The sequence below is a fragment of the Amphiura filiformis genome, chromosome 2 (genome assembly GCF_039555335.1).
Source record: "Amphiura filiformis chromosome 2, Afil_fr2py, whole genome shotgun sequence".
In the NCBI taxonomy this organism is placed as follows: domain Eukaryota; kingdom Metazoa; phylum Echinodermata; class Ophiuroidea; order Amphilepidida; family Amphiuridae; genus Amphiura; species Amphiura filiformis.
In genome coordinates, this window is record NC_092629.1 from 46185973 (window position 1) to 46203337 (window position 17365).

The 17365-nt window shown below is 36.4% G+C and overlaps 1 protein-coding gene across 1 annotated transcript; it reads right to left on the bottom strand.

Annotated features, from left to right (window-relative positions):
- Positions 1-3878: 3878 nt before the first annotated feature.
- LOC140146290 (uncharacterized) lies at positions 3879-13219 on the bottom strand. The gene is made up of 4 exons (XM_072168081.1): positions 13121-13219; positions 11590-11795; positions 6090-6247; positions 3879-4252 (listed from the first exon to the last, which is right to left on the bottom strand). Exons 2-4 carry the CDS (start codon positions 11778-11780, stop codon positions 4185-4187), a joined length of 417 nt encoding a protein of 138 aa, XP_072024182.1. The 5' UTR covers positions 11781-11795; positions 13121-13219; the 3' UTR covers positions 3879-4184.
- Positions 13220-17365: the final 4146 nt, after the last annotated feature.

Consider the following 17365-nt stretch of genomic DNA (forward strand, 5'->3'; position numbering starts at 1 on the left):
CGTTTTTATGGTAATCTAATCTTTTATTTCCTGAAAAAAACATTTGGGGTCTAAAATGGATTTTTTATGTAATTGATAAAAACATCGAACGTGTATACAAGAAACTGGTAGGTTTTCCTCTATAGTATTTTACTGACCATGGAAATGTACTGAGACACAAGCACGTGTCAAAATCGATATAATGTATTGTCCATACAGACGCCCAGTTATCATGTTTATTATTGGATTTTTTTTGTACAAAACACGCAGTTAACAATAATTGAGCGCTAATAATACACATAAAATTCCAAAATATGGTACGTTTTCTGCCTTTGCTTGTCACGTGGTAGGCCTATGTTGAAGTTGCGATTATATCTTCAAATAAGTTTCAAATGAATTCCAAGAAGACAAGTGGCCGAGTGGTCTAAGGCGCTGGGTTCCTAGTGTATGCAAAGCAGTCCGCCGCCGTGAGTTCGAACCCCGCCTCCGCCAAACTTTAATGAAGTAAAATTAAAATTAAAATTTTACTTTTAAAAAATTTCATATTGGGGAAATGTGACTGGCAGAATTTATGTATGGCGTGGAGTGGTGTGACTTGGATTGAGACATGGTGATAAATTCCGCCCAAACGTACTCAAAGAAAGCGTACACAATTGCAACAAGTGCTAAGCAATGGAGCATGTCTACAGAAGCATTCCGTGCCGATCTCCAAACAAAGGAATCGAACTAGTGTACCATACTGTTCTAGTCTGTTCAGTAGAATCTTGCGACATTAGATCTCTATTCAGTGTCGAAGTTACGTAATGTTTAATACTATGTCAACGGGATCACGCGCTTGAGTAATGACTAATGAGCCACGATCGAAACAATCACCACACATAGAGCGTGTTTATAGTGAGCCAGATTATCCGGTATTTAGCGTATAAGTACATCTTATACGGTATTGGTCGCCAATATAAACAGACCAATAGCGCTATTTGCCGCACATATTATACGAAACTGATATCCTTCGATATCGATGGATATTGCAGTATATTTATTCCGTATACGGCCACTATAAACAGACAGGGATTAACGATACCGGTCGTGTGTCTTGAGCTCGCCACCAAAAAAAGGTGGCGACGTTACATTTTACCAAAGTCGACTCAAAACAAATGATGATATCTCTATCAAGCAAGAAGGTATTGTCATGCTTGTGGTCTCATTTATTGCTAAATAAAATGCACTTTCAACCCTGTAAAAAGAAATAATTGAACTTTTTAATACTGACACTGTGCTTCATAGAATTCAGAATGGGCAGGGTGGCGGTGGTGGGGATGTGGTGCATGGTGGGGATGTGGTACACACAAACTCTATGGGATTGGTATTTTTAGTGCGTAATCTGCTTCTGTAAAGGCTGTAAATTGGATTTGGACTCTATTTAGCATCTAAAACACTCATGGCCTTACAGCTAAACAATTCTACTAATTATTTTTAATAATTTATGATTGGTTTAGTCTAGAAAATACAAACTTTTCCATACAAAACTACCCGTTGTCATATTAAACACTGTAGTAAGTAATGCAGATGTCTTCAAAATCTAAAAGTTACTGTAAAATTTTAATTACTTATCCTATCATAGTCAAAGTATAGATTTTCTGAAGGGAAATTTGACGAGGAATCTGAATATGGACATATTTTTTCTGTATGGGTTAGGGGGAAAATGTTTAGGTTCAAAATAATGTTGAATTGTAAAAAAATCTAACATACTTTGGGACACCCTATATTCCGAGATTACCAAACAGCTTTGATTTTGGTTTCTTCCAAAGTCAGTTGGCTCTCCATATCCTCTAACCAAATTAATGTTGTTTACTTCCAGTTTATTACTGTAAGCTGGTAATAAGCAATGCATTGAGTGACCCATTTTTTATCAAAATCTTTTTTATTCCACCCTGTATAACTTGTAGGTCACCCTGTATAATGAGTTGAAATGTATATATTTGAATTGCTTATGCCTTCAGCTTTCCAAAAATGTATACTTTTGCTAGTTTAGGGTTGATGATTGTCGAGATAATCTAATTAGAAACCCGGTTGGTGTAAAAATTCATAATATTTGTCATGTAACGCTAAGGGTGGCGAGTTCAGGACACAATGCCTACCGTTATTCAAGGAAGTGGAGCAGGGTTATATAACTCTCCGAGCTCAAATTTGTCACTAAACATATCACCTATAAAATATGGTACGGTACTGTGGCAAAAATGTTAAAAAATAGGCCGGTATCGTTTCGACGGCAAACTGTTTGAAATTGGCACCATATCCGTGTCTCCCACATTGCATTGCGGTGACCTCGAACACGCTGAGTTCAACCACCTCGGATTCAGAATAGCGTTATTGGTTGCCACTATAAACAGCCGAGATAACGGATAAGTCACATTCCATCCTAATCCCATATGCGTATAAGGATACCGTATAAATACCGTACACCACTATAAACACGCTCAATGTAATAGTATATGACACTCGAAGGCATACCAACAAAGAAAATTACGCAACCACTTCGATGCTGAGTGTTCAGTATGGAACTCAATATAAATTTTTATTTATCGAACGTCCACTTATCTATCAGAAATGCATAAATGCATTAAGTCTAGTTGTGAATAAGTTAAAATAGATTTTCATTATTGTGTTATTCTTGCAGCATTCCAAAAATGTTGGACCCTGGTTGGACATAGAATAGTATTTCTGTAACTGTAAATCGCAGTATATTTTTAGTCATATGAAGTAGTTTTAATAGTCTATAATAGTCTAAAAAGAGCCATTTAACACTTTATACGAAGACCTGTATGCAAAGTACAAATGTCACCAATGTCATGAAGTACAACAAATTATTTTCATTTGAAAATAAACTAAGCTGTACTCTTTTGCCCTCTGTCTACCATAGCTACGACAGAGAGTGGGGAACAAACAAATGAATCCCAACGAAACCTTTGAAAGCTTGTGTTTATTGAAGAAAAAATATGTAACAAACAAACAAATTACTTTACTAAACCACAATATCAATGCTATATTATACCAAACGAGGTACATTTGTATTGCAGAATACGAGCTACGTTTAAGAGAATTATGTCAACCATGATCATTTGCATTTTCGAAATCATAATCGCATTTATGCTGTCAAGCTTAGTACATGTATAGCCTTGGTCAAGACATTTTGGCTTTACTTTTTAATACGTAGGGTTTGTCGTTGAAAACAACTAAAATGGGCGTGAATGTGGATAATTCACATATGTATTTTTGTCAAAATATCAGTGAACTCGAACACGGGCCGTGTAAGTACGAGTATTTGCTTGATATAACTTAACTCTTATTTATCTTTACATTTGTGTGTTGCTGTATTTCTTTTTTTAAGAGAGGTGAAAAAACCCACCAAAATAATATGTGAAATATATTGTGAGAAGCACTATTGCCATGTTAATAAAACAATATTGACACCGCTATAATATTCAATTAATAATTGGTAACTACAAATAATTAGGCTATTATAATAACTGAGTACAATATACCATTTTGCTTCCTCGAGGCAATGTCGACGCGGACGTCCGTGCGAGTATTTTAATCGCTTGCGTTGACTCAAATAATTGCAATTTGCAATTTCCAAACGTACGTATCAAACGCCCGTGGAATCTATTCAAAATTGGGTCAAAATCCCGTCATATAATTGTGAATACTCTCAATCATCTGGGAATCGTAAACCAGAGATATGATTCAATCTAGTCAACCAGATTTTCCAACATACCTTGGAGCAACCAACGTTGCGGCCAGTACAACTGACCTTCAGCTGGGTTGAGATGTTAAACACCTTGGACTCCCGATGACCGCACAAGGTGACGTCATCGGGACGTCACCTTGACTCCCGATGACGTCACCTTGTGCGATGACGTCACCTTGACTCCCGATGACGTCACCTTGTTAAAACATCACAACCCAACTGAAGGTCAGTTGTACTGGCCGCAACGTTGGTTGCTTCAAGGTATGTTGGAAAATCTGGTTGACTAGATTGAATCTAATCTCATCCCATCATATATATAAATCGCACGGACGTTCGATGGAAATCGCAATCTCTCTACTATGACAAAGTACTGACGTCACTGCCTCGAGGAGTGTTGACAAGCTGTTAATTTCGATTACGTTGAAGAACTTCATGAAGGATTTAATTTTCATCAAATTCATTGGCGCGGTTCGAATTTCAGTTTTGATATCGTCTGCAATTCCTCCAAAGACATCTGACCATCCTCTGAAATCATGAGCAATAAACAAACAAAATTATTGTGCAAAAATGCATAATATTATGATAAAAACGAGTTAATACCATAGGTTAAGCCGCTTGTTTTCGCAAATTAATACTGACTACCCAATGTGGTCTGTCTTGTGTATTGACATGTGTAATAGGTGATGTATTCGTAGTGGGCAAATTCATTTTGAAAACATCTTAATGCTGAAAAAATATATATTGTGAAGTCTCAAGTAGTTGAGATGTAAATTCAATATGCTATAGGGAAGCAAACCCCATTCATTATCGTGTTGTAAAATGCTACACCCTTTATTTCTATTATACTACCACAAAATAGTGCGAGAAAATGCTCAAATATTTTTTTCCTAGTTTTGTGTCTTTAGCATATGCAAATTTCATCGAGTTTATAAATTTATGGTAAGCTGTTATGGTGATCGATGGAAATCAAATTTAGCCCTTTGTCTTAAATTTTTGCAAAAACTGACATGCTAGTTGGATTTGCTTGCATCATTTCCTTTCTGAAAATGTATTTACGTATACTTATCGTCATTACTTTTAAAGATACAATGCAAATGTCGAAAATTTCCCCCAACTTTCAGTGATCTTGCGTGCCACCTTACATTGAATCAGCTATTGAATATCTCCACGCAATAATAATCAAGTCAGGGTAGCCTAATATGCATATTATTAATTGTTCAAAATGTCAAACTAGATCATTGTTTGAAGTTTAAGATGTATAATGTATTATTATCAAATTCTATATTGGCGTCGTAAAGTCGGAATGAAAAGATCAAACTAAAGTTTACGTTTGTCATACATGTATCCCCCGGATGTATCCCTAATATTTTGACCCCGGATGTTGACTTAGTTAACCATAATAATTAAGTTGAATAGGTTAGAATGCTGTATGTTTGAATTATGACTCAATAATTCCAAATTCTAGAAAAAATGCAATGTATGAATGAAATAAAGTCATGGTTTGCTGCATCTAATTAACCACAATTTGAAATCTTATTTCCTCGTGATTTCTTTTGTGAAATTATATTGTCAAAAGCACCATGACATGCAAAATGTGTTAATGCCTTTTTTGCATATAGGCCTACATGTGTTCATACCAACAATCGAATACATCGCTTATATTCCCCCCTATTTTTGGAATTCTATAATATTAAATCCCCAATATATTCATGACCCCCTCCCTTCCAAAGAAAATGACATCCCCTAAACAATCATTCTGCATGTCACATTCCTTTGCGTTTGGCTTCAGAGGAGGCATTGCGAAGTATCTAGGCCTACTCAAAGTCAAAGTCACAATAGAAATATCGATTAAATATTTCTGCTAGTTGTAAATAAAGTACGGAGTTTGACATTTTGGCAGTTCCAAGTGAAAAAATCTGACAAAACTACAATATATAGACAACCGTACGATGTGGCTTATATGGAGTTAGGAAGAATCTTTCTTTTATCGAACTATAGTTTGACTGCACCAAAAGCTCACGGGCGAATTACAGGTCTGTAAAGACCCGATCTTACACTAAAGACACAATTTCATGAATAGTTTTAACACCAAAATTATTTTTAAAAAGGTATCGTAAAGTCAAAGACTACGGTATGGTTTTCTGACATCACTGAAAGAAATACAATTATCGTTTTTATTTGACCGAGAAAATTAATTTCAAACCAAAAAGGAGCATCTCAGAATTGTGTCGATTTTCAGTACGACTATGCATACCAATAGAGAGTAGTCAGAAGCATTCGGAGTGCAAAGAGAGTGCTGTATTTTTCTGGAATCGATAGAAGATAGCGTATCCTTTCGAGATTATGGACTAATATTTCTTACCATTTCCATCTTTTGCCCAAAGAAACTCCCAAAAGTTCTCCATGGTTCCCGTTGCAGCTACCCACTCTTCAAGCTTTATCTGACCGTCACTGTCCTCATCAAGTTCAGTGAACAGTGTGATCTGGGAGGAAGGAGTGTTTGATGCATCTCGTCTTGACCTAGTGTAATGTGAATCATTTAAAAAAGACATGCAGGGTATTATGTACTCTGATTTGCAAAACTTGTGTTTTCCTAAACCCTAACATGTTGTTGCGGGGTTTGTTTGCAGCCAAGAAATGATCTGTGGTGTGATCAAGCAAAATCAATCTGAAGTCGGATATATTCAATTTTCAGTTTCTTATAGGATTGTAAACAGCAATTGCAAAACTACATTTTGCAGAAACCCCCATTGAATTTGGACAACCAGTTCAAAAGATGTGGGCAGTTAAAGAGTTTCCAAAACAATAGGAAACAAAAGGAAATATTTCCGTTGTTTGGCTATATCTCAGGAATTTTCCGACTTCCGACTGATTTTGCTTGTATCAACATCACAGTTTTTGTTTGTTTTCTATTTGCAATCAGCTTGGTACTCGTGGTTAGAATATGCTGCAATCTTGTGGGAAATATATATGTTGGGACATTAACATTGATAAACCTTGATGCACATTCTTGAACATCACAAATACAAGAGAATGTAGGTCTATATTATATCATTAGCGTGATGTGCGCTATAATAAGCGTGTGGTGTTATAATAAGGGCGCACACCACCAAATCACTCCGCGAGCGATGTAATGTGGATGAGTTCCGGTAAAATCGAAATCTTTTTAGAGGTACTTTGGGTCTTTCTGTGGACTTGTAAGGAAAAGAAGAAGCATGTTATAGCTTAAATAAAACATTGAGACCTATACATGAACTTGGATCGCCCCAAAGCCTTTGCATCGGGGCCTGAGATTGGAATTCCAGTTTCCTTTCTCACGAAGTAAGGGCTAAGAGTAAAATTGTACAATTGTGTTTGGGAGTGGCCTTCTCTCTTTTCTCTTTTTCCTAGCTATTTTCTTCCATTTCTTGCTTTGTTTAGCAAAGCTTTCTAGGCCAGCATGCATATATTAGCCTACACTGGCTATTCAGGCTTGTGCAGTTGTATGAGCTTGGAACGGTCCATGGTTTTCCGTGGATTAGCATGTGTTCCTCACGGACCAACCTGGGTAAACAAACAAACAAACAAAAGGTGCAAAACACAATTTTTGAATAAAGTAGGCCCGCGGATTGAAAAATGGCCAGAAACGGGTTTTCAGGGTATAGAAGGGGTCGAAAATGGTCATGGTGCTGTTTGAGCGCCCATATCTCGAAAAATTAATCACAAGACTACCCGTACATTGAAACATATATTAAATTTTCATCGATTTGCAATCGATTGGTAGTATTTTATAGTCAATTTGTTGCCGAAAAGGCCTAAAATCGCGCACGGAAAAGGTGTGTTTTCACGTGTGTTTCAATGGGACGCTGTATTGGTGGTGTGCGCCCTTATAAGGCATATTGGCCGGAATTAGGCCTGTCATAGAAATCAGGTCAAAAACAGAATATATATGTGTAAAATTCCGATTTTATGGTCTGAAATAATTCTTAAGAAATCACTTAATGATTTTAAAGCTCTTTAAAGTGAAAGTATGATTTAATTTTCTTAATTCGGATTGTTAAAGTTCATGAAAGTGATGAAAAAGAGCTAAAAAGTTAACAAATTCGGTTTTTAGTGAGTTTTGATTAATTTAATATCATGTTTAAATTTGAGCACGTGTCCTTAAAACTTGTCAAATGTCAGTTGTTTTGGGGGGGGGGGGGCAAAATGAAACTTAATATCAAAATACGAATGTGTAGAAAATGTATAAACTTACTTTTATTACGTTTAAAGAAATAAAAATGCAAATATACCACTCAAAAGACGCTGATGCGAGTGACGTTTTTTGAAGAAAATGGTCATCCCTGCTAGAATGGTCAAAATCACAAAAACTGTATATTTTCTGTATTGGACGAATGCCTACAAAGGTCATTTTTTCTAAATCTATATGTCCTAGAGTAATAAAACTTGAGGATTCAACTCAAAAGTTAAGAAAGTTTCTAAATCTATGAAAAAAAGAACCGATTTTGAAACTATGTCTTTTATAAGGCATATTGGCCGGAATTAGGCCTGTCATAGAAATCAGGTCAAAAACAGAATATATATGTGTAAAATTCCGATTTTATGGTCTGAAATAATTCTTAAGAAATCACTTAATGATTTTAAAGCTCTTTAAAGTGAAAGTATGATTTAATTTTCTTAATTCGGATTGTTAAAGTTCATGAAAGTGATGAAAAAGAGCTAAAAAGTTAACAAATTCGGTTTTAGTGAGTTTTGATTAATTTAATATCATGTTTAAATTTGAGCACGTGTCCTTAAAACTTGTCAAATGTCAGTTGTTTTCGGGGGCAAAATGAAACTTAATATCAAAATACGAATGTGTAGAAAATGTATAAACTTACTTTTATTACGTTTAAAGAAATAAAAATGCAAATATACCACTCAAAAGACGCTGATGCGAGTGACGTTTTTGAAGAAAATGGTCATCCCTGCTAGAATGGTCAAAATCACAAAAACTGTATATTTTCTGTATTGGACGAATGCCTACAAAGGTCATTTTTTCTAAATCTATATGTCCTAGAGTAATAAAACTTGAGGATTCAACTCAAAAGTTAAGAAAGTTTCTAAATCTATGAAAAAAAGAACCGATTTTGAAACTATGTCTTTTATAAGGGCGCACACCACCAAATCACTCCGCGAGCGATGTAATGTGGATGAGTTCCGGTAAAATCGAAATCTTTTTAGAGGTACTTTGGGTCTTTCTGTGGACTTGTAAGGAAAAGAAGAAGCATGTTATAGCTTAAATAAAACATTGAGACCTATACATGAACTTGGATCGCCCCAAAAGGTGCAAAACACAATTTTTGAATAAAGTAGGCCCGCGGATTGAAAAATGGCCAGAAACGGGTTTTCAGGGTATAGAAGGGGTCGAAAATGGTCATGGTGCTGTTTGAGCGCCCATATCTCGAAAATTAATCACAAGACTACCCGTACATTGAAACATATATTAAATTTTCATCGATTTGCAATCGATTGGTAGTATTTTTATAGTCAATTTGTTGCCGAAAAGGCCTAAAATCGCGCACGGAAAAGGTGTGTTTTCACGTGTGTTTCAATGGGACGCTGTATTGGTGGTGTGCGCCCTTATAAGGCATATTGGCCGGAATTAGGCCTGTCATAGAAATCAGGTCAAAAACAGAATATATATGTGTAAAATTCCGATTTTATGGTCTGAAATAATTCTTAAGAAATCACTTAATGATTTTAAAGCTCTTTAAAGTGAAAGTATGATTTAATTTTCTTAATTCGGATTGTTAAAGTTCATGAAAGTGATGAAAAAGAGCTAAAAAGTTAACAAATTCGGTTTTTAGTGAGTTTTGATTAATTTAATATCATGTTTAAATTTGAGCACGTGTCCTTAAAACTTGTCAAATGTCAGTTGTTTTCGGGGGGGGGGGGCAAAATGAAACTTAATATCAAAATACGAATGTGTAGAAAATGTATAAACTTACTTTTATTACGTTTAAAGAAATAAAAATGCAAATATACCACTCAAAAGACGCTGATGCGAGTGACGTTTTTGAAGAAAATGGTCATCCCTGCTAGAATGGTCAAAATCACAAAAACTGTATATTTTCTGTATTGGACGAATGCCTACAAAGGTCATTTTTGTAAATCTATATGTCCTAGAGTAATAAAACTTGAGGATTCAACTCAAAAGTTAAGAAAGTTTCTAAATCTATGAAAAAAAGAACCGATTTTGAAACTATGTCTTTTATAAGGGCGCACACCACCAAATCACTCCGCGAGCGATGTAATGTGGATGAGTTCCGGTAAAATCGAAATCTTTTTAGAGGTACTTTGGGTCTTTCTGTGGACTTGTAAGGAAAAGAAGAAGCATGTTATAGCTTAAATAAAACATTGAGACCTATACATGAACTTGGATCGCCCCAAAAGGTGCAAAACACAATTTTTGAATAAAGTAGGCCCGCGGATTGAAAAATGGCCAGAAACGGGTTTTCAGGGTATAGAAGGGGTCGAAAATGGTCATGGTGCTGTTTGAGCGCCCATATCTCGAAACATTAATCAGAAGACTACCCGTACATTGAAACATATATTAAATTTTCATCGATTTGCAATCGATTGGTAGTATTTTTATAGTCAATTTGTTGCCGAAAAGGCCTAAAATCGCGCACGGAAAAGGTGTGTTTTCACGTGTGTTTCAATGGGACGCTGTATTGGTGGTGTGCGCCCATAACGTCATCTAGTAGAGCCAGCCCGTCACCATTAAGGTTTTTAGTTGATACTGGAGCAGTATCAACTAAAACATCAAGGCCGCAGGGCCGGCAGGCCCGAGGCCGGAGACTCCCATACGACGACTAAACATTCCATGTGGGACTCCAATCTAATCGTCCCGCGGGGCATGAAAGCAATGATTGGATGTCCAAAGCTAATTGGATGTTTGTTAGGTTAATTGTAATCCCGCACCATAATGACTGGGGAAAGGCTTAACAGATACGTTACCACAGATATGTTACCCCCAATACGTACATGTCATATTGTTCAAAAATCAAGCAATGTTAAACAATCACCCATGCATTGTTTTGTGTTCTGAAAAGTTTACGATTCTGAATGATTTGCATGGATTCTTCGTGGTTGGTATTTTGTGTCTGTCTGTGTGCAGATACGGAAAAAATTTCGGTATATTTTGACGCGTTCTCAAAATCATGGGGATGTTTAAAATGTATTGAGTGTTTCCCCTGGGGGGGGGGTGTTACTCGACTTTGGAAGTGACGGGGATGTCCGGACAGCAGTTCGAAACTAGGGGTGTTTCAGTGAGAGTGAGAGTGAGACTAGGGAAAATCATACCAAAAAAGGGGGTCATTCAGCGACTGGAAAACAATTAGGTCAAGATATTAAAGTTGATAGCATTTTTCAAAAATTCATCCAAATTTGGTATTTTACACTATTTTGGCCCATGATCGTGGTGAATTTCGATATAAAAGGGCTCTTTGCCCCTTTTCTTTGCCCTCCTGATTTTCTCTTTTATTTTTTGTCAGAGAGGCACTTTTTTCATTCATTTTTTGTCAGGGGGGCACTCTGCCCCCCCCCCCTCTCTCCCCGCTGGCTACGCTACTGCCGTCACCCCCGGGAGTGTTCCCATATTTTTACGCATGTGATTTTGGATGTGTTTTAAAGTCGTATAGTACATATATATAATTAATAGTTTTTGTGCACCCCGAGGGAATACTAGTACATTGTATACTACAAAGAATAACTTCTAGATTAATTTTGCACGAATGTGTTGCTCACATGCGTCACAATCATATACTTGTGTTCATATTTCATGTGTAGGCCCTATACATATTTTGTTAAAAATCACAGATAGATACAGATCACCCTACCGAATGTTCACCGTAAGCACGTCTGAGCTCAGATCATAAACTAAGGCCGTAGTTTCCCTTTTCCAACGGGACTGCCGCTGATCTTGCGGTGGCGGTGGCGGCGGCGTCTGTGAGTAAAGGCATGCTTTCACATACGGTGCTAATATCACAAGAACCAAGAATCCAATGAAAATGACATGAAATCGCACCATCTTGCTCTGAAAGTGCTGAAAAATAAACAAAAACAAAAACAGTAGCATAAATAAACAACAGCTTGAACGATCTAATGCAATAGGCTACCCAGCAAACACAAAACGTTTTCGACATCATTCGCAAAAGGTTAGAAAAGGTTGCCAGAAAACGTTTAAATGTCGGGTTATATAAAGGACATAATTATAAAACAAAAGTGAAGGATAAGTCAATGAAATTGTCATTAGGCATTTTTGAAATGAAAAAATGGCAAAGAATGAGGAAAACAGCAGTATTGACAAAGTTGATGCCCTATTTAAATAGGCCTACATGTAGTTGATTTACACTGTCATGATTACAGATTACAGATTTACACTGTCATGATTACAGATTCATGTAAATTGACTTATTTTGTTTTAAATACGCAGCAGTCTATGTAGCACATTTATGACAATGGTACCAAAATCTGAATTTTGATGATTTTTTCGATTGTCGTTTTGAGCAAATCACTGAATGGGCCTTTAATTTAATAAACAAATATCGGCATTTATAAAACGCCTTTAAATTTGTTCAAAGCGCTTTACATTTATTCCGCAGTCACTAAAACACCAATCAAAAAGTCCAAAAAATTCTCCTACTGTACTACTGAGCACGAGCCTACAGTGACTACCAATTTCTACCATTTCGACAACTGTTTAATATTATTTAGGATTAATTTTATTTCTAGGACATGCGAGCACATCAGATATGTATATCGAATTGCATTCTGACTACGAGGGATGTCCTTCTACTATAAAATAATTTAGATTTTTTAAAATTCGCGATATAGGGCCTAATACAAATTTTATGGCAAATTATTCAAAATTGCTATTTTTGATATTTATCAGTCAAACTTTATAAATCTAATGCTATGTACTTAAAGTGTATGTAGCTGGGAGGAAAAGCCGATTATTTAAAAGTTTTTGACCTTTTATATTGAACACATACACAAACCCCCAAAGACCTCAAATGTTTAGGTCTTGGGAAAAAATGTGTACCTTCAATACAAAAGGTCAAATTTTTTAAAATGATCGTCGGCTTTTCCTCTCAGCTAAATACACTTTAATACTTCGAGGACCGTTAATGTTAAATATCAAAAAAAAAAAAAAAAAAAAAAAAAAATCACATTTTAATAATCTGCCATAAAATTTGTATTTGGCCTATATCGTGAATTCCTAAAATCAAAATTATTTGATATCAAAAGGACACTCCTCGTATTCAGAATGCAATTCGATATGTCTGATGTGCTCTCATTTCCCAGAAAAAACACTGTGCAAACGTTGGTCTCCGAGCCCTTATCTTAATAACAAGAACAAAGTCTTACCAGTAGTTGGCAGCAGCCTGTGAATACCAGTATCTTCAAGCGAGTCGTACTTGCGTATGACAATATTATTACTTCTTTGTCCTTTTAAAGCAATTCCGGAAAGTTAATGCCCGGAGTTAATGACCTTAAATGTTGATTAGGCAGAATGGGTAACACGTCGATAACATTTAATTTGGAATTTTTTATACAGATAATCTACATATTTTAATATTGAAATTTGGTCAAGAACTGCATCAATATCGAATCATTAGTTTCTGAAACATCAATTGTTTTTCATTAGAGTGTAAAATTTTAGTTTGAAAAAGCCTAAAATTTGTGAAATGAGCGGTCCATGAAGCCTTTCGCAAGAATTTCGTTGTGTTTAAATTGGCAAATGTGGAAAGCAGAAGCGAAAATGGCCACTCGTTTGTGCAATACGCATGGGGTGTCTGAAAGAAGCTTGTGAAGACCTAATTGAAGCGATTTGGTGGACCATTTTGGCACTATTAGTCACACCCCCATTCCCCTCCTCTAGCTGCGGCCCTGAAGCCGATGCATATATTATTTAGGATGTATTTCCAAATCCATTTGGCCGACATCTGACTTATTTACCTCGATCCAAATAAGGAACTAAACCGGATCTAACTATCGATAACAAGTACCGGTATACGGCTGAAGTGGAAACAATATTTAACTATTTAAAAATAATAATAATTATGATTCTGCACAGACACTGGAAATATGAATGCGGAACCAATAATTATGGTATAGTTGGGATCCAGAAATAACTTGTGATTTGTTTTGAAAGCAGGAGGAAACCGGAGTTCCCGGAGAAAACCTGCGAGAGTGAGCGATTGAATCGGGACTCAAATACACGTGTATACAGTCCTTGGGCACGGCCGGGGCTTGATCCCGGGACCTCAGTGGTGCAAGGCGAGGGAACAACCGTTGCACCAACTCGCGTATCAGAACCGGGGATGGTCCCCCTTCTCTTTTCGTATAGCTCTGACACTTTAAACGTTCACAGGGGTGACTCGTCCTTCACTCTCAGAACATTGGATAAAAAATGAATGGGCAGAAAACAGTTGGTTAAAAAATGCCCAACAATGGTTAAGATTCTTGAAGTTGGGCAAAATACAGTTTAATACATGGTTGGTCAAACCTGTCAATATGGTATTTACACAATGTTGGTTAAAAGTTAACCAACCTTGGTAAAAAACATCCTTTCCCGCCAATAAAGTTGGGCAAAGTATGGTTTTGCCCAACCATGGTCTATGGTGTTCCTTTGCGAACTGTGATTGGTCATTGTGTTGGGCAAAAATGCATTTCAGAAAACAAGATGGCCGATATGAGTGGCTTGCTGCAAAGCGGTGGATCAGGGTCTTCAAGATCTGTTGGAGACATTTGAAGGTATGAAATTATATTATAAAGTATATCATTTCATCGGGTATAACACTTAGTTTAAGTGTGTGCGAGGCCGAGACTGTGAGCAAGACTTACGATGCTTTATCGACGACAACTACCACCACAACCGGTAAGCTTAGCGTAAGCTTGCCGGTTGTGGTGGTAGCTGTCGTCGATAAAGCATCGTAAAGTCTTGCTCACAATCTGGCCTCGCACACACTTAAACTAAGTGTTATACCGATAAAATGTTTATAATATAATTTCCTGCCTTCAAATGTCTCCAATTAATTAAAATATGAACAATGAAATGAACTTCCCATTCATAGTGTTTAACCAACTATTGGTTATATTTTGCCCAACATGCTTTGCCCAACTGGTTGGTTACCGTAATGTTAACCAGTAGTTGGTCAATGTTTTTAACCAACCTGTGGTTATATTGTTAACCAACCCAGGTTGGTTAACAATATAACCAACTGTTGGGCTGTTCACCTGTAAATACATGGTTGGTTAAAATTTTAACCAAGTTGGTTAAAATTTTTAACCAATGTTCTGAGAGTGTTGTACGGGTGCAGCCCATCTATCAGAAGACACAGTAGTTAGAAGACCCGCTATTCAGAAATCCCATTATTCAGAAGTCCCGCTAGTCAGAATTTTCTGAGCAGCGGGCCTTCTGAATAACGGACTTTCTGAATAGTGGGCTTTTTGTTGAATTTTATGTAAAAGTCAGAATTTGCGGGCTGTATCCAGCCGTAACCTTAACCCTAAACCCTAACCCTAACCTTAACCCTAACCCTGACCCCTAACCATAACCCCTAACCCTAACCCTGCAAAGGGCCCGTTAATAAGAAGGCCTGCTATACCCGATACTCGGAAACTATTTTAGTAGCGGGCCTAATGATTAAAGGGTTTTCTGATTAACGGGTCTTCTGGTTAGCTGGTCATTTTCAATGAGTAACCCCATGAGCTGTTGTGGCGTGTGGTGGTGAACTTAAGTACACTTATCGTGGGTGCGCGCTGGTTCGAATCCGAACGGTTCTGTTTTTCTCTCTCCTTTATTTTAATTTTAGGGTTTGAGTAAGAATTAGATTTTATAACTAAATAGTTGGGTTTTCGGACTGATATTCTTTTAGTACTTAATATTTGTCACAACGTGTACCCATTTTTACGTTTTGTTGTAATCCATTAACCATACTTTCTCAAATTATCAATACATCTACACCAAATAATTATGTCAAATATGAAGTAACAAATTCATAATTTAGCCTAAAGCTATTTTTTATTCATAATGCATGACAAATCACAAAACATATTGTTATTTTACAAATATACAAAAAAATCATAAAAACACGAGTATATTGCTCAAGTGCAAGTTAGCTTATATATATACAAATAGGATATGTATAACACCAACATGCATATTACCCAGTGTACTGATACCTGGAATTGAAATGTTACACTCTTAATAAAACTATGTGGTAATTTTTACCCTGCGTCACTGTGAAATATGCACCCACCAAAAAGAGGTCAAATATTTGACCATATTTGTGTGGTCACAAAGTGTAAAATAATTATACATTTTATGATCCAAATTTTTACCCTTTTTTTTAGTCGCTGTAAAATGACTACGTAGTTTTAATAGTGCACATGAATGAATGTAGGTAACACTCACCATGCTCACCAAGGAAGTGTACAATGGGCTGTTGAGGTTGAAATCTATACACCCTCTATGGACGACATGACTTTAATCTTCGACACAGGGAGTGTGAATTTCAAAGTGGGCTTACATGAATGGGGGAATCCACTTGAAATCAACATCTCCTGTGTGGGATATTAATTCCATGCATGTCTTACATAGGGGGTGTATGGATTTCAATTGGATTACCCCAATCGCTAAATCTGCTCCTGAATTCCCAGATTTGTATTAATGGTCAAATCACAGTTATAAGTAAAAACATTACTATAAAAAGATAACATATAGTTGCATACTATAAAAATAACATAGTTGCATAGTCTTCCAAAATGCATTGGGAATAAATGTCTTTGAAGTCTCATAGACATTTTGAACATGGCACAGTAATTTTTATCCATCAAATATCTTGAATTTTCAATTTGTAGTATCTTCACCCGATATCCATTACTAGGCTATTCCATTTAAAATCCACACTACCCCTGTGAGAGATTTTGGAAATATCTTCCAAAGGGAGAACACGAATTTCAAATGGAATGACACAATAGGCCATTAGGCAGCTCCATTTGAATTGCATACACCCTCTGAGACAGATTCAACCTGAATCGTCCACTGAGGGAGGATGAGTTTCAATTGGAGCTGCTAATATGTTCATTCCATTTGAAATTCATTCTACCCTGTGGAAGATATTTCCAAAATTTCAGACAGGGATAGCGTGGATTTTAAATGGAATACCCCGGGAATACCCCATTCTGATCATGAAACTTGAATTCTTGGTAGTATGGAACATGTAATTGCGACAGATATGTTGTAAAGTGGCATTTTTAATAATATTAAAGTATAAACAATTTTCTAAACATGCTAAAATATTAAATAACCTCCATATGAACACCTTTTATGTTTGACGTTAATAGAATAATGATACAGAATAAATATTTGTTTATTGTACACATACGCACATTTCCTATTTTCGAATTGACCTTTCCGGAAATCCCATAAGCCTTTGCGAGTACACCTGATAACTCGTCATTTGACGTCACACCGACTTACAATGCACAGTAACGATGTTCGATAAACGATGTTCGCATCGACGCAGATCAGCATCACGTAAAATGACGACATCTTAGGTGTACTCGCAAAGGCTTATGGGATTTACTGAAAAGGTCAATAACATA